Consider the following 21,309-nt stretch of genomic DNA (forward strand, 5'->3'; position numbering starts at 1 on the left):
CACACACACACTCAGGCTTCAGGGTCAGCACAGGTTAATAAAGGCCTGAAGATAAAAAGCTTGTGTCCTGTGTTTGAGGTTATTTCCATTCACCTGACTGAAAACTTTATCAATTCCCACGAATATGCTGAAATTTTTGGCTGTGATGTGTTAACAGGTGCTGTGAACAGATTTTTAAACATAAGTAATGACTCAGAGAGTGTGTATTTGTAGCTCCATTACTGCTGTCACTGCTGGTTTGATGACATCATGTTTTTGCTCCACTTCAAACTCTTCATTATGAGTAGCTGATGGAAACGCATCAAAGATGTAGATTTGATTTCAACAACTTTTTTGAAATTTGTTCAGGTATTTCAAACGCGCTTAAAAATTCACCCTGAATTGACTTCATTTTTTTATTTCATTTTGTTTCATCTTGAATAATTGCTTTAGGTTTGGAGGACAAAATACTGCTCTACCAAAAATTACAATCAAATAAAAATGAATGTGGGATAGAAAGGTGAAAATTCAGGGATTTGAAATGGGCAGTATATGAAAGAAAGCTCTGGAACATCTTGCAGTGAAAGATTATTGCATGAAAGAGTGGTCAAAAATTCCAGCAGGCTGATATCCGAGACTGGTGGCCAATTCTGCAAAACGCCTACAAGAAGTTATTTCTGCTAAAGGGGGCAATACTAGCTTCTGAGGCCAAGATTGTACTTACTTATTCCACAGAAGAATATCACATTTATTGATATTTTTGTTGAATGAATGATTTAAAAAGCTCATTTTCTTTGTGAGTTTATTGAAGTATATGAACTTTATTGATGCGCACGGTTTCAAAGATGATCAAATGTTTGCTTGTCCCAATATGTCCAAAAACCCCCCCCCCCCAGCAATTTCCATGGGGTGTACTTATTTCTTCACATGACTGTATCTCTGTCTATCTATCTGTCTATCTACTTACTTAGTTACTCGTTTGTTTGTTTCCGTAGTAAGATAATGATGTCATGGTTTGGCCAAAACATTCCGGTTCCACATCACATTCCACATTATAGTGTTCTTGGGTGTGTGTGTGTGTGTGTGTGTGTGTGTGTGTGTGTGCACGCTTGTGCGCGCTCGTGCTGATTGTGTGCGTGTGTGAGCTTTTCATCCGCTCTGAGCGTGGAGAGCTGAGCTGTTCTCAATCTAATTGAATCAGTGTGCTCTCTGTCAGAGCCTCTCGTGACTGGTGTGTGTGTAGATGTTCTGCTGTGTGCAGTAGGAGTGAGGTGAGCGCCATCTACAGACACCCAGGAGCACTGCGGCGTGAGAGTGGTGTGCAGGAGCCATGATATTAATTAGGGAGTGTGTGTCAATGTGTGTGTCAATATGTGCATGTGTCTTGCAGATATCAGGAAGTCACTGTAGATGAATTATTTGGTTGTGTTTTTTACCCGACATGCTGACAATGCAGGTTTTTTTTAAATTCATTTCTAAATTTCAATTCCATTTTTTTTGTGTTTACTGTTTTTGGATTTGATTTATCCTGATATACCGACTTTCCAAACGTCTACCTTTCTGTCCTATTTATTTAAAATAACTTTTGATTATTGTTTTTTTCCCCTGTCATGCTGACACAGTATTTATTTGTACATTTCATGTAATTTTGTCTGTAATTTTTATTTACATTTTTTTTTCTGACAAGTCGACTGTCCAACTTATTTATTAATGTCTAAATTCATTCTGTTATTTTTGTTTGTTTAGATAAAGCAGTATTTTGTCTTCTATACCATGTAAAGCCGTTATATCAGAGATGAATAAATCCTCCAAAGAAATTCTGGGTGATATTTTCTCAATTTTAAAGAAACATTTCAGTAGCCCTTCAGTGCCATCGTTTTTTTGTTAGTGAATTTCACGCTACTTGTGTGAATAGTCTGAAGAGAATCGAGTGTTGATTGTTTGTTTATGGCTTATTGTGTGTCTATTTAACATGCACCGTCTGTGTGTTCAGTTTAAGCTGCGTGTGTTGAGTAAGCTGGCAGCGTCCCTCAGTAAGCACATGCCTGAGAAGGTTCCAGAAGACTCCAGCAGCATCCTGAGATCTCCGATGCCTGGGACCGTCGTGGCCGTTTCCGTCAAAGCCGGAGATACGGTAAAAAGATAGATGTACACGTTCTACTGTTCCACTCACATGTCCATGTTCTAGCACTGCTGAACTTCCTGCTTTGGGAAATCAGGGAAGACAGGACCCTGATCATTAACATCATGTACTTGGGAGCTCATGTGAACCTAATATTTGTAGCGTTCCTGTTAGGACGAGTACCTGATGTGTGCCACTTACACTGAGCAGGCTGAAGATTCTCCACAAGGCGGTGCTATTAATACTCACAAAGCTCCTGCTCATGTGTGTCAACAAACCAGAAGGAAAGAGATGTAAACCCTGAGCAGCATGAAGGAAACCATAAACTGAGACATACTGCAGTGGTGCTGAGGGACATGACTGACACCGCCTTTTATTTATTTATTTATTTATTTATTCATTCAGCATTTTATTTAACAGTCCAAAGCCACCAATTCAGATATTTCAGTCTTGGAGGGTTCGTTTTGGCCAAAATATAGTTCTCCGTTCTCGTTGTTCTTTGTTGTGTTATGAGTTCTTTCAGAGCACCCGCACACACACTGATCATAATCAAAAAGAAATTGATATTTCTGTTTAGAAATCTCAGAGCACAGAGAACATGGAGCCGGTTCTCAATAAATGACTAGATAACTATTTTAAATGTCTACTTTTAAACATTGTGTGTGTCACATTTAGCGATTATTTTCTCTTCTTGCTCCTCAAATGTCTGCGGCTCACACAATCCACACACAAACCTCGCTGAATCTGAGACGTCATGAGTTGTTTTTAACAGAGTAGTAATCGCATCACCACGAGAAATGTCCTCCCTCTGGTGGTGTTTTTTTTTTCTTCTTCTTCTTTTCTTTTCTCCCCCCAACACATACAGTGATAGCAGCTCAGATTAAAGCTCAGTCAGCTGGACAAGTGTGATTTAGCGTCAAAGCGGATGGGCAGTTTGTCGACCAACACTGACACTCTTGTGTTCCAGGATGATGACTGTAAGGTGCACAGGGTTAAACGTGGCTGTGATAGGTTGCATGGTGAAACACTGCGACAGTTTTGACTGGCCTCCAAAATAGCCCATGGGATTATTTGGAACAGCAGGTGAAGCCCTGAAATAGACCACCGTATCGAGCCGAATTGCACCCAGACAGTGGAAGGATGGACTAGAATGATCAGGATCTATCGCAAAATACCAGTGTCATCTTTTTTGATGGGTGAGCAGAGACTGAAGCAGGTATTAGAGAAGAAATGACACATGAAACTATTTCTTTGTGTGGAGAGCTTTATATATATATATATATATATATATATATATATATAATGTGTGTGTGTGTGTATGTGTATATATATATATATATATATATATATATATATATATATATATATATATATATATATATATATATATATATATATATATATATAATATATCTCTGGCTATCTCTCGATCAGCCATAACATTAAAACCACAGATATGTGCCGTGAATAACATTGATTATCTTGTTATAGTGGCACCTGTCTGGGGTGGGAAATATAAGGCAGAAAGTGAGCAGTCAGTTCTCGAAGTTGATGTGTTGGAAGCAGGAAAAATGGGCAAGCGTAAGGATCTGAGCGACTTTGACAAGGGCCAAATTGTGATGGTTAGACGACTGGGTCAGAGCGTCTCCAAAACTGCAGGTCTTGTGGGGTGTTCCCGGTATGCATTGGTTAGTACCTACCAAAAGTGGTCCGAGGAAGGACAACCAGTGAACCGGCGTAAGGGTCATGGGCTCCCAAGACTCTGATGCGTGTGGGGAGCGAAGGCTAGCCCGTCTGATCCAATCCTACAGAAGAGCTACTGTAGTACGAATTGCTGAAAACGTTAACGCTGGCTATGATAGAAAGGTGTCAGAACACAGTGTATTACAGCTCGCTGCATATGGGGCTGCGTAGCCGTAGACCACAGAGTGCCCGTGCTGTGACCCCGTCCACTGCCGAAAGCACATACAATGGGCACGTGAGCATCAGAACTGGACCAGGGAGCAATGGAAGAAGGTGGCCTGGTCTGCCGAGTCACATTTTCTTTTCCATGACGTGGTCGGCCAGCAATTTGTAGGTGCGTGTGCTGCGCTTACCTGGAGGAGAGATGGCACCGGGATGCACTATGGGATGAAGGCAAGCTGGTGGAGGCAGTGTGATGCTCTGGGCTGGGAATGTTCTGCTGGGAAACCTTGGGGTCTGGTATTCTTGTGGTTGTTACTTTGATACGCACCTCGCAAGGTGGCGCGAGGAAGACCTACACAGTGTTAGGCAGGTGGTTTTATTAAGTCAGCATTCGTGAAAATGTAACCTTCCACATGAAGACATGATTGTGTGTTTGTGTAGTTGGTGTAGCACACACCATGTATACCCAGTCTGTCTGACTGTGTGTCTAGAAATGTGCTTTTATTGTGTGTGGGGGTGGGGGAGATTGAAGGCATGCTAGTGCACAAAGGAAGTATGTCATCTATATGCTGGATCCAGACTGTTTGGCTCCACTTAATACATTACAGCCAGGCTCTGCCCTCTTACAGTAATATTGCCCTTATGTAGCCGCACACACACACTCTCACACACACACACACACACACACACACAGAGCTGCTAAGTGCTCAAAGGCTTATTACTCTCATACAAGCATGGTTATGTTGTAGCCTATAGGTACTGTGCATACAGTGTAGTTTACATTGAAATCGGATATGTGATAACCACACACGCGCACACACACGCGCACACACACACGCGCACACATACACATGCACACACTGTTTGTCCATATTGCTCATCCGTAGAAAGCCTGATTGATGAGGTAAATGTAATGTTGACGTTTATTTGATGGAGCTCAGGAGGAAGTCATTAATGCTTTCATTCCCTCAGACAGAGATGGAGTTTATCGAATCGGATCCCCATCACATGGACCAGCACTACTTAAGAGTCCTTCATTTGCATGTGTGTGTGTGTCAGGGGCTGCATCTCAAATTGCATTCAACTGAATGCTGTTTAGTACAGCAGAATTTGTTACTTCATATACTCTGGTACTATTTATAATGATAGTATCCAGTTTAGGATTTAGCCTAGATAGAGAATCAGTTTTCTACTGTACTGTGCATCACACCGTCCTTCGGTAGCGTCCGATTATCTAATCATGTACAGTGATTAAAAACAAAGGGATTTTACATCTGGTTTCCTGCTTTGTCATTTTAAACCAAATGCAGATTAAAAGCTTGAAGCATATTGTTTAAAAAATTATGTGGAATGGCTGCCACACCCACGATCTCCACAAGCTCCTCCTACTTTTATTATGGGCTCGGAAATGTACAGATGTACTGGATCAGGGTACCCGTAATTCTGGATTTGGAATAGAAACGATGCTGCATTACTGCGCCGTGTTTGCGTGTGCAGTGAACAAAATTATAAGATTGACTACACCGACAAGGACTCCTGCCAAAGTAAAGCACCTTAGAGGACTAACTTTAGTGTGTGTTTTTGCAGGTCGCAGAGGGGCAGGAGATCTGTGTGATTGAAGCGATGAAGATGCAGAACAGCATGACCGCTGCCAAAACCGCCAAGGTGAGCACACACACCCCTCCCTTCCCTCTTCCTCCCCCAACACACACACACACACACACACACACACACACACACTTATTCATACCCTCCAGCACACAGATCATGATACATGATCCACCTCAGTACCAGCCTGCTCAGTTAATCAGCGTGACATATAGAACGTCCTCTTCCACCGAGCCACACTGCACTACCTAGCAGAGATGAGAAACAGCACAAGAGACAGAAAGACAAAGGAACGCTCCATCTGCTCTACTCCATCTGCTGATGTGTGAAGTTATTTCTCTCTAATTGTGTGATTCATATCTCAGTATGTAATGAGTGATCTGATGCATTAAATACATGTTTAAAAGTCCAGAGTTTCAGTGAAATGTGAGCCCCCTGCATTGGAACTGACACACCGGCCACGTCTCTTTCACTGAGACGGACAGAGGCCACGCCTCCTTCGCTCAGACTGACGCACAGAGGCCACGCCTCCTTCGCTCAGACTGACACAGAGGCCACGCCTCCTTCGCTGGGTCTGACGCACAGAGGCCACGCCTCCTTCGCTGGGACTGACGCACAGAGGCCACGCCTCCTTCGCTGGGACTGACGCACAGAGGCCACGCCTCTTTCGCTGGGACTGACGCACAGAGGCCACGCCTCCTTCGCTGGGACTGACGCACAGAGGCCACGCCTCCTTCGCTGGGACTGACGCACAGAGGCCACGCCTCCTTCGCTGGGTCTGACGCAAAGAGGCCACGCCTCCTTCGCTGGGACTGACGCACAGAGGCCACGCCTCCTTCGCTGGGTCTGATGCAAAGAGGCCACGCCTCCTTCACTGGGACTGATGCACAGAGGCCACCGCCTCCTTCACTGAGACTGACGCACAGAGGCCACGCCTCCTTCACTGGGACTGATGGAGATTGTAGGCATTTTTGTCCATTTTCTGAGCAATATGCTTGTAGACAGCTGAGTTTTCGATTAGAGTCTCCCAGTTTACTTGCACAGAATCCTTGGCTTAAATGGAGTTGAGGAATCTTGTCCTCTTAATCCTTTAGCCTAGCGCCGGAGAGCTGTAACGTTCAGTGTGATTTCCAAACAGTATTGCGATGATTATGGGTTTTCTGGCTAGAGCAATGACACTACGAATGTCATGTGGTCATATGCCTCATAGACCACGATGAGTCTCCGAGACGCGTTAGACCCCATTCACACCTGTACCTAATCTCCCAGGACGCATGGTAATGCCATTTAGCAGTGAAAATAAAAACTACATTTATAAATTGAATTAACTGCATTATATCAATGTTACTTATATTTTTGAGGAAGATGTTTAAGGTTGAAGGAGTTCAACTGGCCAAGTTACACAACCGTGTGTGTGTGTGTGTGTGTTCTCTCCCCTCAGGTTAAGAGTGTACACTGTAAAGCTGGGGAGACGGTTGGTGAGGGAGATCTGCTGGTGGAGCTGGAGTAAACACGCACTTGCACTCTGCTGTCCGACCCAATATTCACTCCGTGGACACACAGACTAAAACACGACTAGTCCGGAGCGATCATCCTCAAACCTTTAGTCTTTGTCTCGTCTTTGTTTTTCTCTGGTGGTGTGATTTATATTGTAGCATCTATGTGGGATTTCCTGGTCAGATATCAAGAAAGAAAATTCAAAAGAAAGACCACTCCTGTGCCTTTAAGCAAACAGATTCACTGAGGGTAATTCACGTCACGGCGACATCACAGACATTTCATTACTGTGTCATGCAAGAGCTTGAATACAAGTATTTACTTCTTTATAAGGTGGTGCTACACGCTCCTGCAGGCCTGATTTTGCTGAGTGACTGTGTCAGTATAGGCGGAGTTTAAGGGAGGGAGGGCTGAGTAATGCTAGGACGGTTCCGGTCATGAAGCGAAATGGCTCCGCCCCTTTTTGACCACGAATGCCTGTCACTCAGCAAAACCAGGACATGCATGAACTCTGTGTGCGTTATCTATACTCGCATTTAATTTAAGTATAACATTTTACCTTCCTTTTGAATGATTTCCTCTTCTTTTTTGTTATTTTTTGGGGGGGATTACGGTTAGATCGATTTTGGGATGTCCCCAAATATTGAAAGGACCAGAAAAACTCTAAAAACCAACTGACAGTGCGTGTTTTCCTGAAACAGGACACTTGATCAAACCGCACCAGAGCTCGAGAAGCTTTCTGCAGTTATCACAGATATACACGATACACCATGGAACCATGCTCTAAATGTAGATGTTTATAAAAAAAAATAATAAATCAACCTTTGTTCTAAGAAAAGCTGGTCTTGTGGGGAAAAGCTTCATTGTTCACAGTTCCGCATGTTCTTGAGTAGGCGACGGACACATTGCCTTGCATGGATATGTTTCCTCCATAGCCAATCACTGAGAGTGCATGTGAGTGAGGCTCAGCTTGATCTACAGCAGGAACGATGATGTCACAACTTTTCCCATGGTTCATCAATCATTTCCTTCATTCCACCCTCCTTCCCTTCCTCCCTACCTCCCAAACCCCAAAGAGAAATGACAAAAAAACACTTTTTTATATTGCACTCATTCTTCATCTTTTAATGTAGCAGTGTATTTTCTTTTCTGACATTTTAACAAACGTAAACAAAATGAGTCCGTCAAACAGGAGCGCTTGACTCAGGCCACGTTAGTTGGGTAGTTTGTGTGGCTGCGGGTCGTCTCCGTGGAAACCGGGCTCTTTTCGAATTGAGAGTCCATTAACAGCATTACTGACCCTTCTCCAAACAGCCAGTTGTGTTTAAATGTAAACTTAAAGGTGTAGTTGGGCAGAAAAACCTTTTTTCTTTTTTTTATTTATTTATTAATTTATCATTTTTGCCATTTTCCACTTCCCCTAAATCAAGTCAATGAGCCGTGACTGGCACCGTTTGCTTCTTTACTTTTACACAGAAGCTACAAGGCTAATGTAGTTATCAAAGAATTACGTTTCCATAAATTCAAGCACAAATCAGTATTTTCTCATTTTTAAAACAAATTGGCTGTATCTCCCAGCGTAAGTTCAAAATGGAACTGTATTATCTGAATAGAGCCAGCATTCTGTTGCAATTATGCGGTCAAACATTGGGAGGCGGGGCCTAGGAGGCAGAATGGTGTGTGTGTGTGTGTGTGTGTGTGTGTGTGTGTGTGTGGTGATCCAAGATGGCTGCCCATAACATTAGTTTTGTTAAGTAAGTCTCACTGTGTCCTAAACCACATCAGTGAATCTGGATGACATCACTGAAAACCTCGATGTGGGGCAGATATTTACAGAAAAGGTTTTAGGTTACATAGACTTCCATTACTTGTTGGCTAAATTAACCTTGTGGCGTATGTGCAACGCTAATTGGACACCAGACATGTCCTGGCTGATGGACTACATTTGGGATTAGTGGAAAACTACATCTTTTTCCCCTCACAAAAAATTTCATTTTAGGCTTGTGTGTGTGTGTGTGTGTGTGTTGCATTTTAGAGCTGCTTTGCATTGTTGGATCTTGTGCTTGAAAATACTCACCACTTATGTGGCCATGTTCTAATATCAGCCCTAATGAGCCACTCGCTTTAAAAACTCAAAACAGAACTCTTTGCTCTGAACTTGACCTTTTAGCTTTGTTGTTTGACTCCAAAACACACCGCCTCGCACAGCCTTGAAGGTGTGCTCGACAGCTCCTAAAATCCTCCAACAATACTCTCTGTCTTACTTGCAAGAATTTATTACTTCCATAAATACCAAAGTGTACCAGAAGGACCTTGAGCTCATTTGCTAGCAAACTTCTCTGCCACTGGGTCCAACCGTCATTCTTCCCTTCCCCGAGTTGTCGTAAATCTCCAGTTCGTCTTCACTCGCAGTCTCAGACGGTGGTGACTCTCATGACCAGCTCGCGGTTGTCGTTTCTGGGTTGCGTTGTAGCATTTCTGGGCTCCTGGTTTCGGAGATTGAGGCTGAGCAGCTGCAGCAGGCTGTACGCACGGTGGCGCTCCACCTCCGAGGAGTCCTCAGGCGCCATGGCAACCGCTGGCACAGTTGTGCCAGGGGTGATGGTCACCGTGGCAGCTGTCGTGAGGGCAGAGCTAGAAGGTGAAGGGGAAGTGGGCAGGGCCACCCCTCCCCGATTGCTCAGGGGGAGTGTTAGGGAGCGTAGGGTGCTGCTGCCCTTCTGAGGGTCCTCCGAGTCCTTCAGCTTGTCATAATTGAGCACCTTCCACTGCTGATTCACAGCCTGCCAGCGGTGGAAGATACGAAACACGGACGGCCCCTCGTGCACGATCAGAGCTGAGAGAGGGAAAACGAGTATTAGTAAGTAAACACTGATTTCTCTTTCTGTTACTGTGAGTGTTTGGCTTTGTGTCACCTGTACCTGGGTTCAGCAGCAATACATTGCACCAAGTATTTCAAAAATACTGGAACAGAGCCAATAAATGTAGTTTCTAAACATGAATATTCTTAGCTTCTGTAGCAGATCCTCTGTTGCATCTTATCCAATCACACACATTTATGCAAATTATTCAGCTGAAGGCAGCTCAATGGTCCAGAGACAAGCTACAGGGCTAAAGACATTCAATTAGAAAGGGGAGTTTTCACAGCCTTTCATAGATTTTTCATTTTATTTGCCCTTTCTGGTCTGATTCGCAAACTCGCAACGTGAATCGTTAAACAAAGGTCGACAAAATAAATAAACAAACATTTTGGCACACTGACAGAGTATGGCTTTATTCTCCCCACAGCAAAATTCAGAAAAGATATCTGTTCAGAGTCTTTGGCGCTAGTCAAAAGTGGTAATGTGAAGCGCCACTATGAAACCAAAAATTCTTATTTATAGCCGTAAAACTAATCATTAAACGGTAACTGACATCACCAGTCAGTCATGTTAGTCGCTTATATGGACTGTCAGAGTACCTAAGCTGAAAGTAACACAGTAATATGAATGATTTATACAGTAGCCTGTATATACAGTCCCCTCTGAAAGTATTGGACATTCCAAATTGTTGTATTGGCTATACCCAATTTCCCCTTCTATTCTCAGTTTCAAAATGGCTTGCTTTTCTCCCATAGACAGCTCTCTGGTCTTCATGTTGGTTTAACCTTTTTTTAACCTAAGGCTCAACCCAAGAGTAGACATTCAGAGCTATTCATTTCTTTAAACAATCAGTCTAACAGGACACACCTGGGCAGGAAGAAACACCAGTCACATGATCTAATATTTTTGATCACTTGAAAAATGCTTGGGTTCAAACAATAGCTGCCATGTTCTAAGTTGTTTAGCACACCTAGGTGTAAATATGAGGAAATGAAAGCTGAAATTCTGATCTATCGTCTCATATTCATCTTTAGATCTCAAACCCAACTGTCTTTTAATGTATATAAAAGAATTGGCTTTGCTGTTCCTATACTTTCAGAGTGGCTGTAATTTTTCTACTACAATTTTTGTTTGTCAGACAATGCTGAACAGGCCACGCCCACCATTTGAAATTGGTAGCGCTATCTACAAGCTCACATGAGAGGAATCCACATCAAATACAGATACTCAGCAGAGTCAGCATTACGTACTTTTATTTTAAAATAAAGTTGTCAGAAAGCAGTCAATACGCACATGCTTCATCAGACGATTCTTGTGAGAAGCTGACACTGGTTCATAAAGTAGCATGGACAGAGAACGAGAGAGAAAGAGGAACACGCACAGTACACACACATCTCGTCTTCCTTCTTCTGAGGCAGTCTGACGGATTCAGTTCAGCAAAATCCAACACAAACCCTGCAACGCTTGTGTCTTTCCTTTAACTTCGTTTTGCCTCTTTATACCAACGTGTATCTTCACAACACTGCATGTGCGTTAGTGAGGACCTAAAAAGAATCACACTAACATGCCTTCGCATCAGCGTCACAGCTCACAGAAGAGCTTACAGTCCACTGTACAATTTATACACACCACATTTGTTTAAACTGTATATAAGTTTGATTTACATGTTACACGCTAGGCTTCATACTAGCTTCGTTGACAGATTTGTAAAGCATGCTAACTGTACTAGCTATGTAAACTCGCCAGAGGCACCAACAATCTCTGCTACTTCCTTCCAAGCTCTAGTTTTCTTTATAATGTCTCTATATACATTTAATGAAAGCATGTATATGACAGGATATGATGAAATAATACTTATACAGTAAGTGTCGGTCTATAATCCATATTAGTGGTTTTCAAACTTTTTATAGCCAGAGACCCCTTTAGCTGTAAATTTATTTAAAATCAATTAAAAATACCCCAGTATTTTAAGCACCAGACTTACTAATAAATGCGTATAATATACAGTATTGCGGCTATTTATTTATTTTCCATTCACTGTTCAGGCCAACAATCATTAGACATTGTCTAGCCATCACATTTGTTCTCCTTTGAGTTCAGTCAGAAGGATAAATTGGCTAAAATACCATGAAAGCACTAGCAACCTAGACTGTAGTATTTCTACTTGTAGAAGATAACATCAGGTTAAATGGTCTTTCAAAAAATCTAATCACAAATTTCTCTTCAAATGTAGACTATCAACCAAACCGTGTTTGTTGTCCAAAATATGCTTAGCTCTAGCTTTGTACTTGAGCTATGAGGCTAATGCTGCTAACAAGTAAGGAACACAATTCTTCATTTCCAGTTCACTAGCACGCAAACTGCATCCTGAAATCATCACACATTCACCTCAAACTTTGTTCGTGTGGTTTTTGACACACTGTTATCTATAAAAATGGACACAAGAACGTCACAGAGCTAAAAAAAAAAAAAAAAAAAAACAGTAACGGCGGCCATCTTGAAGCCACAAACACTTCCTTCCTCAGCACATAGGCGGTATGAAAACAAACAGCAGACTCGTGTAGCCTAAGGTTTGAATCTGGAATTGGATTTGGATGATAATATAGTTCCAAGTTTATACTTTATTCTGATATTTTATGAAACTTTTCATGTGCAAATTTTTATATTAAACCAAATTACCATACAATCATTTGAATGTGTGATGATTTATGCTAAACCAGTGATTATAAGCTTGTTAGCATCATTAGCTTTGTATCTCCAGTACAAAAAAGACACTAAACATCGCTGGAAATGTGTGTAAATTTACTTTTTGCCTGAGTGGTTCCTTTAAACTGGGTAAGAAATAATAGCTATCAGGAAGTGCTAAATAAAAGAAACCTCCTTATCTATCAATTAATCTCTCTCTCTCTCTCTCTCTCTCACACACACCATTCTTCTAAATAAACACCACAGAAAGGACTCCTTACTGCAGTCTTTCTTATTACACGTGGAGAATTTGAGCCGCGTATTGATTTAACAAACACATTTTATCCACTAGAGCTGGGAAGATGGAAAATGAGGCTGACTCGGATGAAGGAAGCTCTCGAGGTGATGTTTGAATTTTGATCGGCGAGTCATTTCCAGAGTCTGGCAGCTTCACAACATTCTTTTCTGTCTATCACTTTCTTCTCTTCTCCCCGCAATAACCATAAATTATTCTCGCTTGTGGGAAACCGAATTAAAATGATACGTCTGGGGCATAATCAGGCTCAAAATATTAAATGGGTTCCATATTTAGAGGTGTGCTGTCTCAGCAGGTACTGTTAAAGGGAGCTTGATTTTTTTTTTTCTTTGTGTTTCTAAATAAAGAGGCAGTTCTCCTGAGCATCTTCTGTATGGCTTCAATGGTTATTATCATAAAGCTTTTTCAACACTGTTATATTGGCAGTGTTATATTGGATGAAACATGATGCTACTCGAGTTAAGTGGGTGTTGGGGATTTCAGTACTCCACAAATTGAACCCCAATTGTCTGGCAGTTTTTGGCAATGCAGGCCATGTGGCTGAGATTCTGGGATGAGGTCCGTGTCTTCCTAGCATTTTGATTTCATTTTATTGCTACTGTATAGTTTGATTAATGCGAAATGTAAATGCTAGTTGATGTATTTGGTGCTGCATAGCATCCATCCATTCATCCATTTTCTATGCCGCTTATCCTACAGGGTCACGGGGAACCTGGAGTCTATCCCAGGGAGCATGGGGCACAAGGCGGGGTACACCCTGGACGGGGTGCCAATCCATCTCAGGACACAATCACATACACATTCACACACCCATTCATAAACTACGGACACTTTGGACATGCCAATCAGCCTACCATGCATGTCTTTGGACCGGGGGAGGAAACCAGAGAACATGCAAACCCCACACACACAGGGCAGCGGTGGGAATCAAACCCCCAACTCTGGAAGTATGAGGCGTACGTGCTGCAGCATAGGCTGTGTTTTCTCTTTTTCTACAGTGATGACAGGCTAACGTTCAAAAGCACTTCTAACACTCCCTTGATGACTTCGCATTTGGGATTCCTTGGAGGCATTGCCATTTTAAGGCCTGTTCTAATGCTATTTATTCATTCACCTTCAGGGACCTCTTTGTGCTGGTATGGGTTGCCATGGATCCAGAGTCTATCTAGAGAACGCTGGGTGTGAGGCGACCCTGAACTGGACGCCGGTCTGTTAAAGAGCACAATGTACACACGTTCACATCAAGGGGCAATTAAACATAACCAATCCACCTGGCATGTTTTTGGGAGGTGGGCGGAAACTGGAGGAAACCAGAAAAACCCCACGTGGACACGGTGAGAACGTGCACAACTCTACTAACCTGAGTTCAGGATCGAGCCCGGGATGCTGGAGCTGTGAAGCAGCAGTGCTACTTGCTGCAACACCATGCCTCTCTGTAAGTTCTCCAATTAATGTTCAATCTAAATGGCAGTTAGTGTATTTAATGATATTCCAACTGCTTTCACATAAGATGTGTTTCCCTACTTTTCTGTATTTTGTAGAATGCAATACTGACTCACCAGGAGCCTAATCATCAGCCAGTAAGATGACTCAGGCTGAGTTCCAATACAGTTTTAACCCTCCCTTGTTGACTTCCTCGCTGTGTTTCCCTGGAGGGAATTCCCATCACCATATAAGGCCTGTTCTAATACTAGTAACAGTTCACGAACAGAACATTTCATTTGCATTCTAAAATCATGTTTTTGATTAAACAAGTCCGAAAACTCCTCCTACCTCCTCTTTAACCCCCTGTGTACGTACACTATATGGCCAAAAGTATGTGGACATAGAGCATCGCACTCAATATACACTACTGTAATAGATGGCGCTCCCTGTCTGTATGGAGGAATAACAGATAACTCACTAAAAATACACAGTTAATTATTGATGCAAAAATTCAGCCTGCATTAATTGGATTTTACTCTCAGATATTTCTCTTTCTCTCTCTCTCTCATTCATCCACTCTGTATAGCCACTTTCAGAGATGTCATGATCCGTCATGGAATGGAGAACAGGACCGAGTCATTAATCACTCCCTCTAAAATACATGTACACACGGAGATTATTCACAGCAAAAAAGATCCCTCGCAGCCTGTACGCATAAAAATATATTATTATTCTCTTTAATCTGCCAAAAAGTGTGTAACAGCCTCCACTCTCAGTCCAATAGCTTTGTCTGGTCTATTCAGGCGTGTCTGTCATCCTAATAGAGTGGAGAGTCTTTCCCTTCCATCAGTGCGTGGGTATTATAGCCTCGGCCTCTCAAGCCCTCGCCGTATTTCTCATCTGTTTTTATGGACCATCTGTGACATGAAGCTACAGAACAGTGAGTCTGTCAAAGCCTCGTATTTCACACGACTGTCAGAGAAGAGCAGGACGCTGGAGAAGTCATCAAACGCATGCCAGTTCCTTTATAGTGGCCTGAGGATTATGGGGCAGCTTTTTATTGAAGCGATTATGTTTGAGGAAATCTTCTCCATGCTCAGGTTGAGCCATTTGTCGGTCTTTTTTAAGTCTCGCTTAGTGTTTTCCTTTGGCTTATCCTCGCTTCCTGTTTATCTCTCGCTGTATAAACGTGCAAGTAGCCCTTCTCACAGAACTCGCAGCGAAGCAGATTCGCAATTATCATCTGACACTTAATTAATAAATAATTCTATCATTTAATTAGGAGCAAGATTTCCCCTGAAAGAGTGACTCGGAGAGGAAGAGAATGATCGCAAGACTGCATTTTACACCTAGGTTTTGGACTGCTTTGTGTTTTCATGCCCACATACTGGATTATGATTGGACAAACATGCAGGTTAAAGGTAACAATCCTGGGGATTGAGAGCAAATGAAAAGTAATATGTTTTTTATTTACTTAAATAATCCCGGGGGGTGGGCATGGTGGCTTAGTGGTTAGCACACTTGAACTGTACCTCCAGGGTTGGGGTTCGATTCCCGCTTCCACCCTGTGTGCGTGGAGCTTTCCTCCCCCAGTCCAAAGACATGCGTTGTAGGCTGATTGGCATCTCTAAATTGTAGTGTGCGAGTGTGTGTGATTGTGCCCTGTGATGGGTTGGCACCCCGTTCAGGGTGTCCCCCACCTTGCGAGTCCCCGGGGATAGGCTCCGGGCTCCTCGTGAGCCTGTGTAGGTTAAGCGATATGGAAAATGAATGAATGGATGTAAATATTCCTTAGGGGTGGGCACATATATTTTTGACAGAGAAAGATTTGTTTCGTTAGAACAAAGACAAATAGTTTATCAAATTGTTTTTGTTTTTTTTTAAATGAAGAGGGCCAATACTTCTGGAGTTTTGCTCTACTGCTCTGAGTTATGTTAGAGTTCAATTAGCTTTAGCACTCCTTTAAACTTTAATATGCAGGCTGAGAAGATCTGAGCGAGCAGTTGTTAAATTCGAGCTCTGCTCCGTCTAGACGAGCCTGTCTGCACATTTAAATTCCGAGATGAGTGAATCTGGCAGCTTTTATGTATAAATATCTCAATTATCCATAGCCAAGAATGAAGCCACTCGATAACGCCCACGGCCTTGTCTTCTTCTCCTTCTTGTTTCCAGTAGATTTTTATGCTGTCATATCTTAAATGAGCTTTGTGTGTGTGCATGTGTTGTTACCATCCCAGTGGTGCTCGAGGGGACAGTTGGCACAACATGCCTTAATTAAAGTGTTTTGAACTGAGAAATAAGCTGAGACATGACTTTATGCTCACACCAAAGATAGTCCTACTTTTTTAGTCCGGGGTAAATATTATAGAACGTTCCTACCCACTTGCAGTTTGGATGTAGGCTAAGGGTGAATATCTTGTTGACAGCGAGTCGAACCCTCCTGGCAGATGAAAATATGCGAACTTGGAAGCATGCCTAGGTAGTGACGTTAATTAAAGATTTCCTAGACTAAGCTCCAACGCATAAATAAAACACCACCGTACCTACAGCAGGTTTGGGGACTATTCCTCGTATGCAGTTTTACCGAACATTGGCCTCATCTCACCACAACAGGCAATTCGTACTGTAGTTCCCATCATGTTTAGGTGCTGGATTTCATAACTAGTGTCTGAGGAAGGACTTCCCAACAGCTTTGTGTTATGGATACGTTGATTATGAAGCTTAACGACCTCAAGACTCGAGTAAAGCATCATTCTAAAACTGATCTCTCACACCTTATCCACTTCTTGAGAAACCCTGTTCCAATTTTAATATATCCCTTTTTATTGCTCATCTATTTTATATCCATTTCCTGATTTGTACAGGTCAGTAACCATGTCTATTTTGTGTTGAGAGGTGTTTAGTTTCCACACAATGATGGATAACAGGTATGAAACTTCACACACACACACACACACACACACACAGACAGTACGCTGGCTCCTCGACTCACCAATGCACACCAGGTCCATGAAGCCGTACATGGCGTAGCAGATCTGGAAGAGCAGGTCCTGGCGCTGCCACTTCGCTGAGGGACTGAGCGAAGACCACACGAGCCATGAGATGCTGGCGATAAGGAAGAGCGACCCGAGCACCGCCGCTGCAATCTGCACCTTCTCGATCACCGTCAGAGAGATCGCCTGCCACTGCACGGACAGAAAGACGAGCCAAGCAGACTACTACAAACAGCTACAAACAAGACGGTAACGTAAGGTACGTTGTGCAAATATATAAAACTAAACCAGCTGAAACAATCTCAGCTCATCTTTTAGTAATATTTTATTTATAAAGTGGTCGAGACACAATTGTGTCTTTTGCTTAATTTCGTCAAAGAGCGTCTAAACCATTTCAAATTCCGTATATAGTACAATCAGTTGCTCGAGTTTTCCTCTGAGCACATGCACTTACACACTTCATCACCCTATCACAAACACTTTAGTATTATTTTTACAAAGAGCTCGATCGTTCTTTGCCTATGAGGTGGATATGAGCTGACTGTGTCAATGGTGTGCAGAAGATCACCTGTAGCGGGTTCTTGGTGCTGATGGCGATGACTTGGTACTTGTAGTAGCACAGCTCACAGCTCCACGAGCCTCTCTCACTGATCCACTTTATCAGGCACGGTTCATGAGTGCACCGCACTGAGCCACTACAGCGGCAAGGACTCAACAGCTCACCCTGCACAACACACGCAGCACACTCATTAGCACTCTTGCGTGGTCTGGTAGTATTTGAACTCTCATGACTCATTACTGGGACTCATTTGTCTGTGGTTTGAAATTTGACCTAGCATGTTTTTGAGAGGTGGGAGGAAACCCAGGCGATAAACCCAGTAACCTGAGCTGAGAATCGAACCAGGGACCCTGAAGCTGTGAGGCGGCAATGCTGCACCACTGTGGTCAACAATGACTCCTATTTTGTGCTTCATATGGTGACTCACAAACACCAAGGTTAACCTCGTTAGAAAGCAGTGTTCGGAGCAACTTCTTCCACTGTGTGGTCAATAGTTGCTGTTGGGGTTACATTAATGCGCCTGCTCTGAGAATTTCCTGAAAAGCTTCATCCATTGTACGTAAAGCATTTGCACAATTTCCATTATTCGACAGCCGTATTCAAACGAGCTTCAGGACAACACTGCACAGCTTGAAAGTGCCTTCAGTAAACTGTGTGTGGGTGGCAGACACAAAAAAAAAAAAACACTCATGAGAAAGGCCGCCGTGTTTGCATGAAGCTCTTTTAGCCAATTTGCTGAATGACTGTACATCCTTCTGTCACTGCCTTTATTATAAGAATACAAACACTCCTTATGGAGAATCTTTGTCTCCGAGCGCATTCTTTATTGAACAGTAACCAGAGAAAGTGACCGTGCTGAACTCGTTTGGCCCAATACCTTTTTTTCGTACAGACTGTGATGTGTATAATATATGACACAACCTTGCAAGTCAAAGAAAGTGAACTTGAAATAAATATGCTAGCGTATAAATGTACAGTGGTTCAGCTAGAGAACTCATTATAGCCAGTTAGTGACTACTGAGAATTCCTACACTACACTATTTTGTAGCTACACTGGCCATCTTTTGGCACGAAGATGGAAGCAGACAATTGTATAAGACGACTGTAGCGTTATAATTTCCCTTCACTCAAGCTAAGAGGCCCAAACCTGTTCCCAGTACCCCTGCACACATAGCGAGCTCCATGGTTTGCCGAGTTTGTAGTGGAAGAACTCGAGTGTCCTGCACAGAGCCCTGACCTCAACCCCACTGAACACCTTTGGGATGAACTGGAACGCCGACTGCACCCCAGACCTCCTCTTCCGACATCAGTGTCTGACCTCACTAAAGCTCCTGTGGCTGAATGAGCACTAATCCCCACGGCCACGCTCCAAAATCTAGTGGAAAGCCTTCCCAGAAGACTGGAGGATATTATAAGAGTAAAGAGGGACTAACTCCATATTAATGCCCATGGTTTTAGAATGGTATGTTCATTAAGCACATGTCAGTGTGATGGTCAAGCATCCCCATACTTTTGGCCATAAAGTGTAGCTAGAGTTAGCAGTTTAGTAGAATCTGTTATCCTTTTGCGATACGTAGAGCCTTGTGGAAAGCCTTTACATGCAGCCTGGTGCATGCGGTGTGTTGTGAGATTACAGTAGAGCAATCTATTTCCTTTGCTTATATTTTAGCTAGCTAGCTAACAGTAGGTCACTAGGTTTATAATCTTACAGAATGAGCAGAGTTACACTGTGGCAATGTATTGGCAATGCACGAGCACCGCTGCTTCATCAGGCAGTCACAATAAGAACTAACCAGTTGACTGTAGCTAAAAGTCTGTCGTCTGGGACTCAGTTACTGCGACAGTCACTTCTCCGTCTTCAATAAAGATATTTTATTCTCATAACATGTTCTTCGTTACTGAACAGTCATGAATACTTGGCCTGAGTTCCAAATCACATACTAAATAGTATGTAAGTACACCAATGGAGTCATTACTGTTTAGTTATACTACTTATATGCATCATGGTTTGGGACAGAGATTTAAATTCGACGTGAATGTGTATCGACAATCGTGAAATTAGTCTGCACGGTGGCCGACAATGCAGGACAACTGACATTCAGGAATGTTCTTCGAATCCCGACGATGCCACAGTCATCCGTGTCTAAGAGAGCAAAATCGGCTGTACGTATTCTCTTACAGCATCAATCACAGTGACGGTGGGCAATCAGGGATATCTGTGAGCTCATGGATGTGGAAAAGAGTGGATATCTGCGTTCCTCCGAGTGTGTCACACTGTAGTTTGCAGGGAAAAAGAGATGTGTTGGCTGGCTTCACGTGTCTCGTAGGCTGGTCGCTGTCATATAATGGGGCGACTTGGCTGGTGGCTGGGAATCGGCCAAGACCAAAATGTAAAAAAGAAAGACAGAAAAGTAGCCTCCATGCAGTAGCATTTCCTACCAGTAAAGTGAAATCCAAAAATCTTACGCCCTGTAGTTTTAAAGGAGCCGAGTTTATCAGCCTGAAGCATGTGGTGGATCCTATAAAAGGAACTTCTATCATTCTACCATTATTTCAGGGCATGTGGTTTTGTACAACACCAGATGCCAGATTCTCCAGCAAGTCTTAGCTGTAGAAACATTCGAAAATTTGACCTGTTCTTCTCAGCTACATTATGGTCTCAAGCCCCCTTTTTTTTTTACACATACATATGTTTTGGTAACTATTCAGGAAGGAGTTAAATGTGAGCGCATACCAGAGCCAAATCATATTAAACGAACTTACGAAATTATCAGGGATGGCTCATGTATTAACAATAGACGTCAAGACATTATTTGGAAAAGCCTGTGGTCAGTGAAGAAGAAGTGGAGATGTCTGAAAGCTGGAGTGATCCAGAGATGTAGAAGCTGATGGCCATTTGTGCCAAGGACCGAATTCTTCAAATGACCGTCAGATTAGCCACATGACGAAGTAATTAATGAGGAAAGAAAAGATGCAGGCGATAAACAAGTGACTGAAATGTAAATGTTACATTTGTTATATACCTTGCATAATGACACTGAAAATGTGAATGTACAGTACCGTGCCAAAGTTTTAGCACCCTACTTTTTAGTACAAACTTTGTTATAGATTTTTATCTTATGAGTGCTACATTATCGAGTCAGGACAAAATATTTTACATTTCTAAACATTTGTTTTCCAACACGAAATTAAATGTTACAGAAAAATTTTGTACGTCAATAAAGAAAGCAGTCTATTACGTAAGGGACCAGTTTTCAGATGATAATTTAAAAAAAATAAGAGCAAGTGCAACAGTCAAAATCTCCAGAAGAACTGTGGCTGGTTCTGCAAGATGCTCAGTAAAACAATCTAATTATACC

General features: G+C 42.6%; 2 protein-coding genes and 1 long non-coding RNA gene across 5 annotated transcripts in view; 2 read left to right on the forward strand and 1 right to left on the reverse strand.

Moving 5' to 3' along the window:
* The window catches only part of pcca (propionyl-CoA carboxylase subunit alpha), a 48,262-nt gene extending 40,313 nt beyond the window's left edge, over positions 1–7,949 (forward strand). The window contains exons 21-23 of the mRNA XM_017457163.3: positions 1,973–2,113; positions 5,594–5,671; positions 7,056–7,949. Coding sequence (XP_017312652.1) covers positions 1,973–2,113; positions 5,594–5,671; positions 7,056–7,124 — 288 coding nt within the window. The 3' untranslated portion in view covers positions 7,125–7,949. The remainder of the gene's footprint in view (positions 1–1,972; positions 2,114–5,593; positions 5,672–7,055) is intronic.
* A 210-nt stretch (positions 7,950–8,159) lies between these two features.
* The window catches only part of marchf4a (membrane-associated ring finger (C3HC4) 4a), a 28,019-nt gene continuing 14,869 nt past the window's right edge, over positions 8,160–21,309 (reverse strand). For all 3 annotated transcript variants that reach the window (XM_053676124.1, XM_017457169.3, XM_017457168.3), the window contains 3 exons: positions 17,960–18,115; positions 17,391–17,583; positions 8,160–9,947 (listed from right to left, as the gene is read on the reverse strand). In XM_053676124.1, coding sequence (XP_053532099.1) covers positions 9,526–9,947; positions 17,391–17,583; positions 17,960–18,115 — 771 coding nt within the window. In that variant the 3' untranslated portion in view covers positions 8,160–9,525. The remainder of the gene's footprint in view (positions 9,948–17,390; positions 17,584–17,959; positions 18,116–21,309) is intronic.
* Positions 9,844–17,368, forward strand: LOC124626342 (uncharacterized). The gene is made up of 3 exons (XR_006981117.2): positions 9,844–9,971; positions 14,094–14,408; positions 14,515–17,368. It is a non-coding gene; the product is annotated as an uncharacterized LOC124626342 (long non-coding RNA).

Source organism: Ictalurus punctatus, chromosome 26 (genome assembly GCF_001660625.3).
Source record: "Ictalurus punctatus breed USDA103 chromosome 26, Coco_2.0, whole genome shotgun sequence".
NCBI classification, from domain to species: Eukaryota; Metazoa; Chordata; class Actinopteri; order Siluriformes; family Ictaluridae; genus Ictalurus; species Ictalurus punctatus.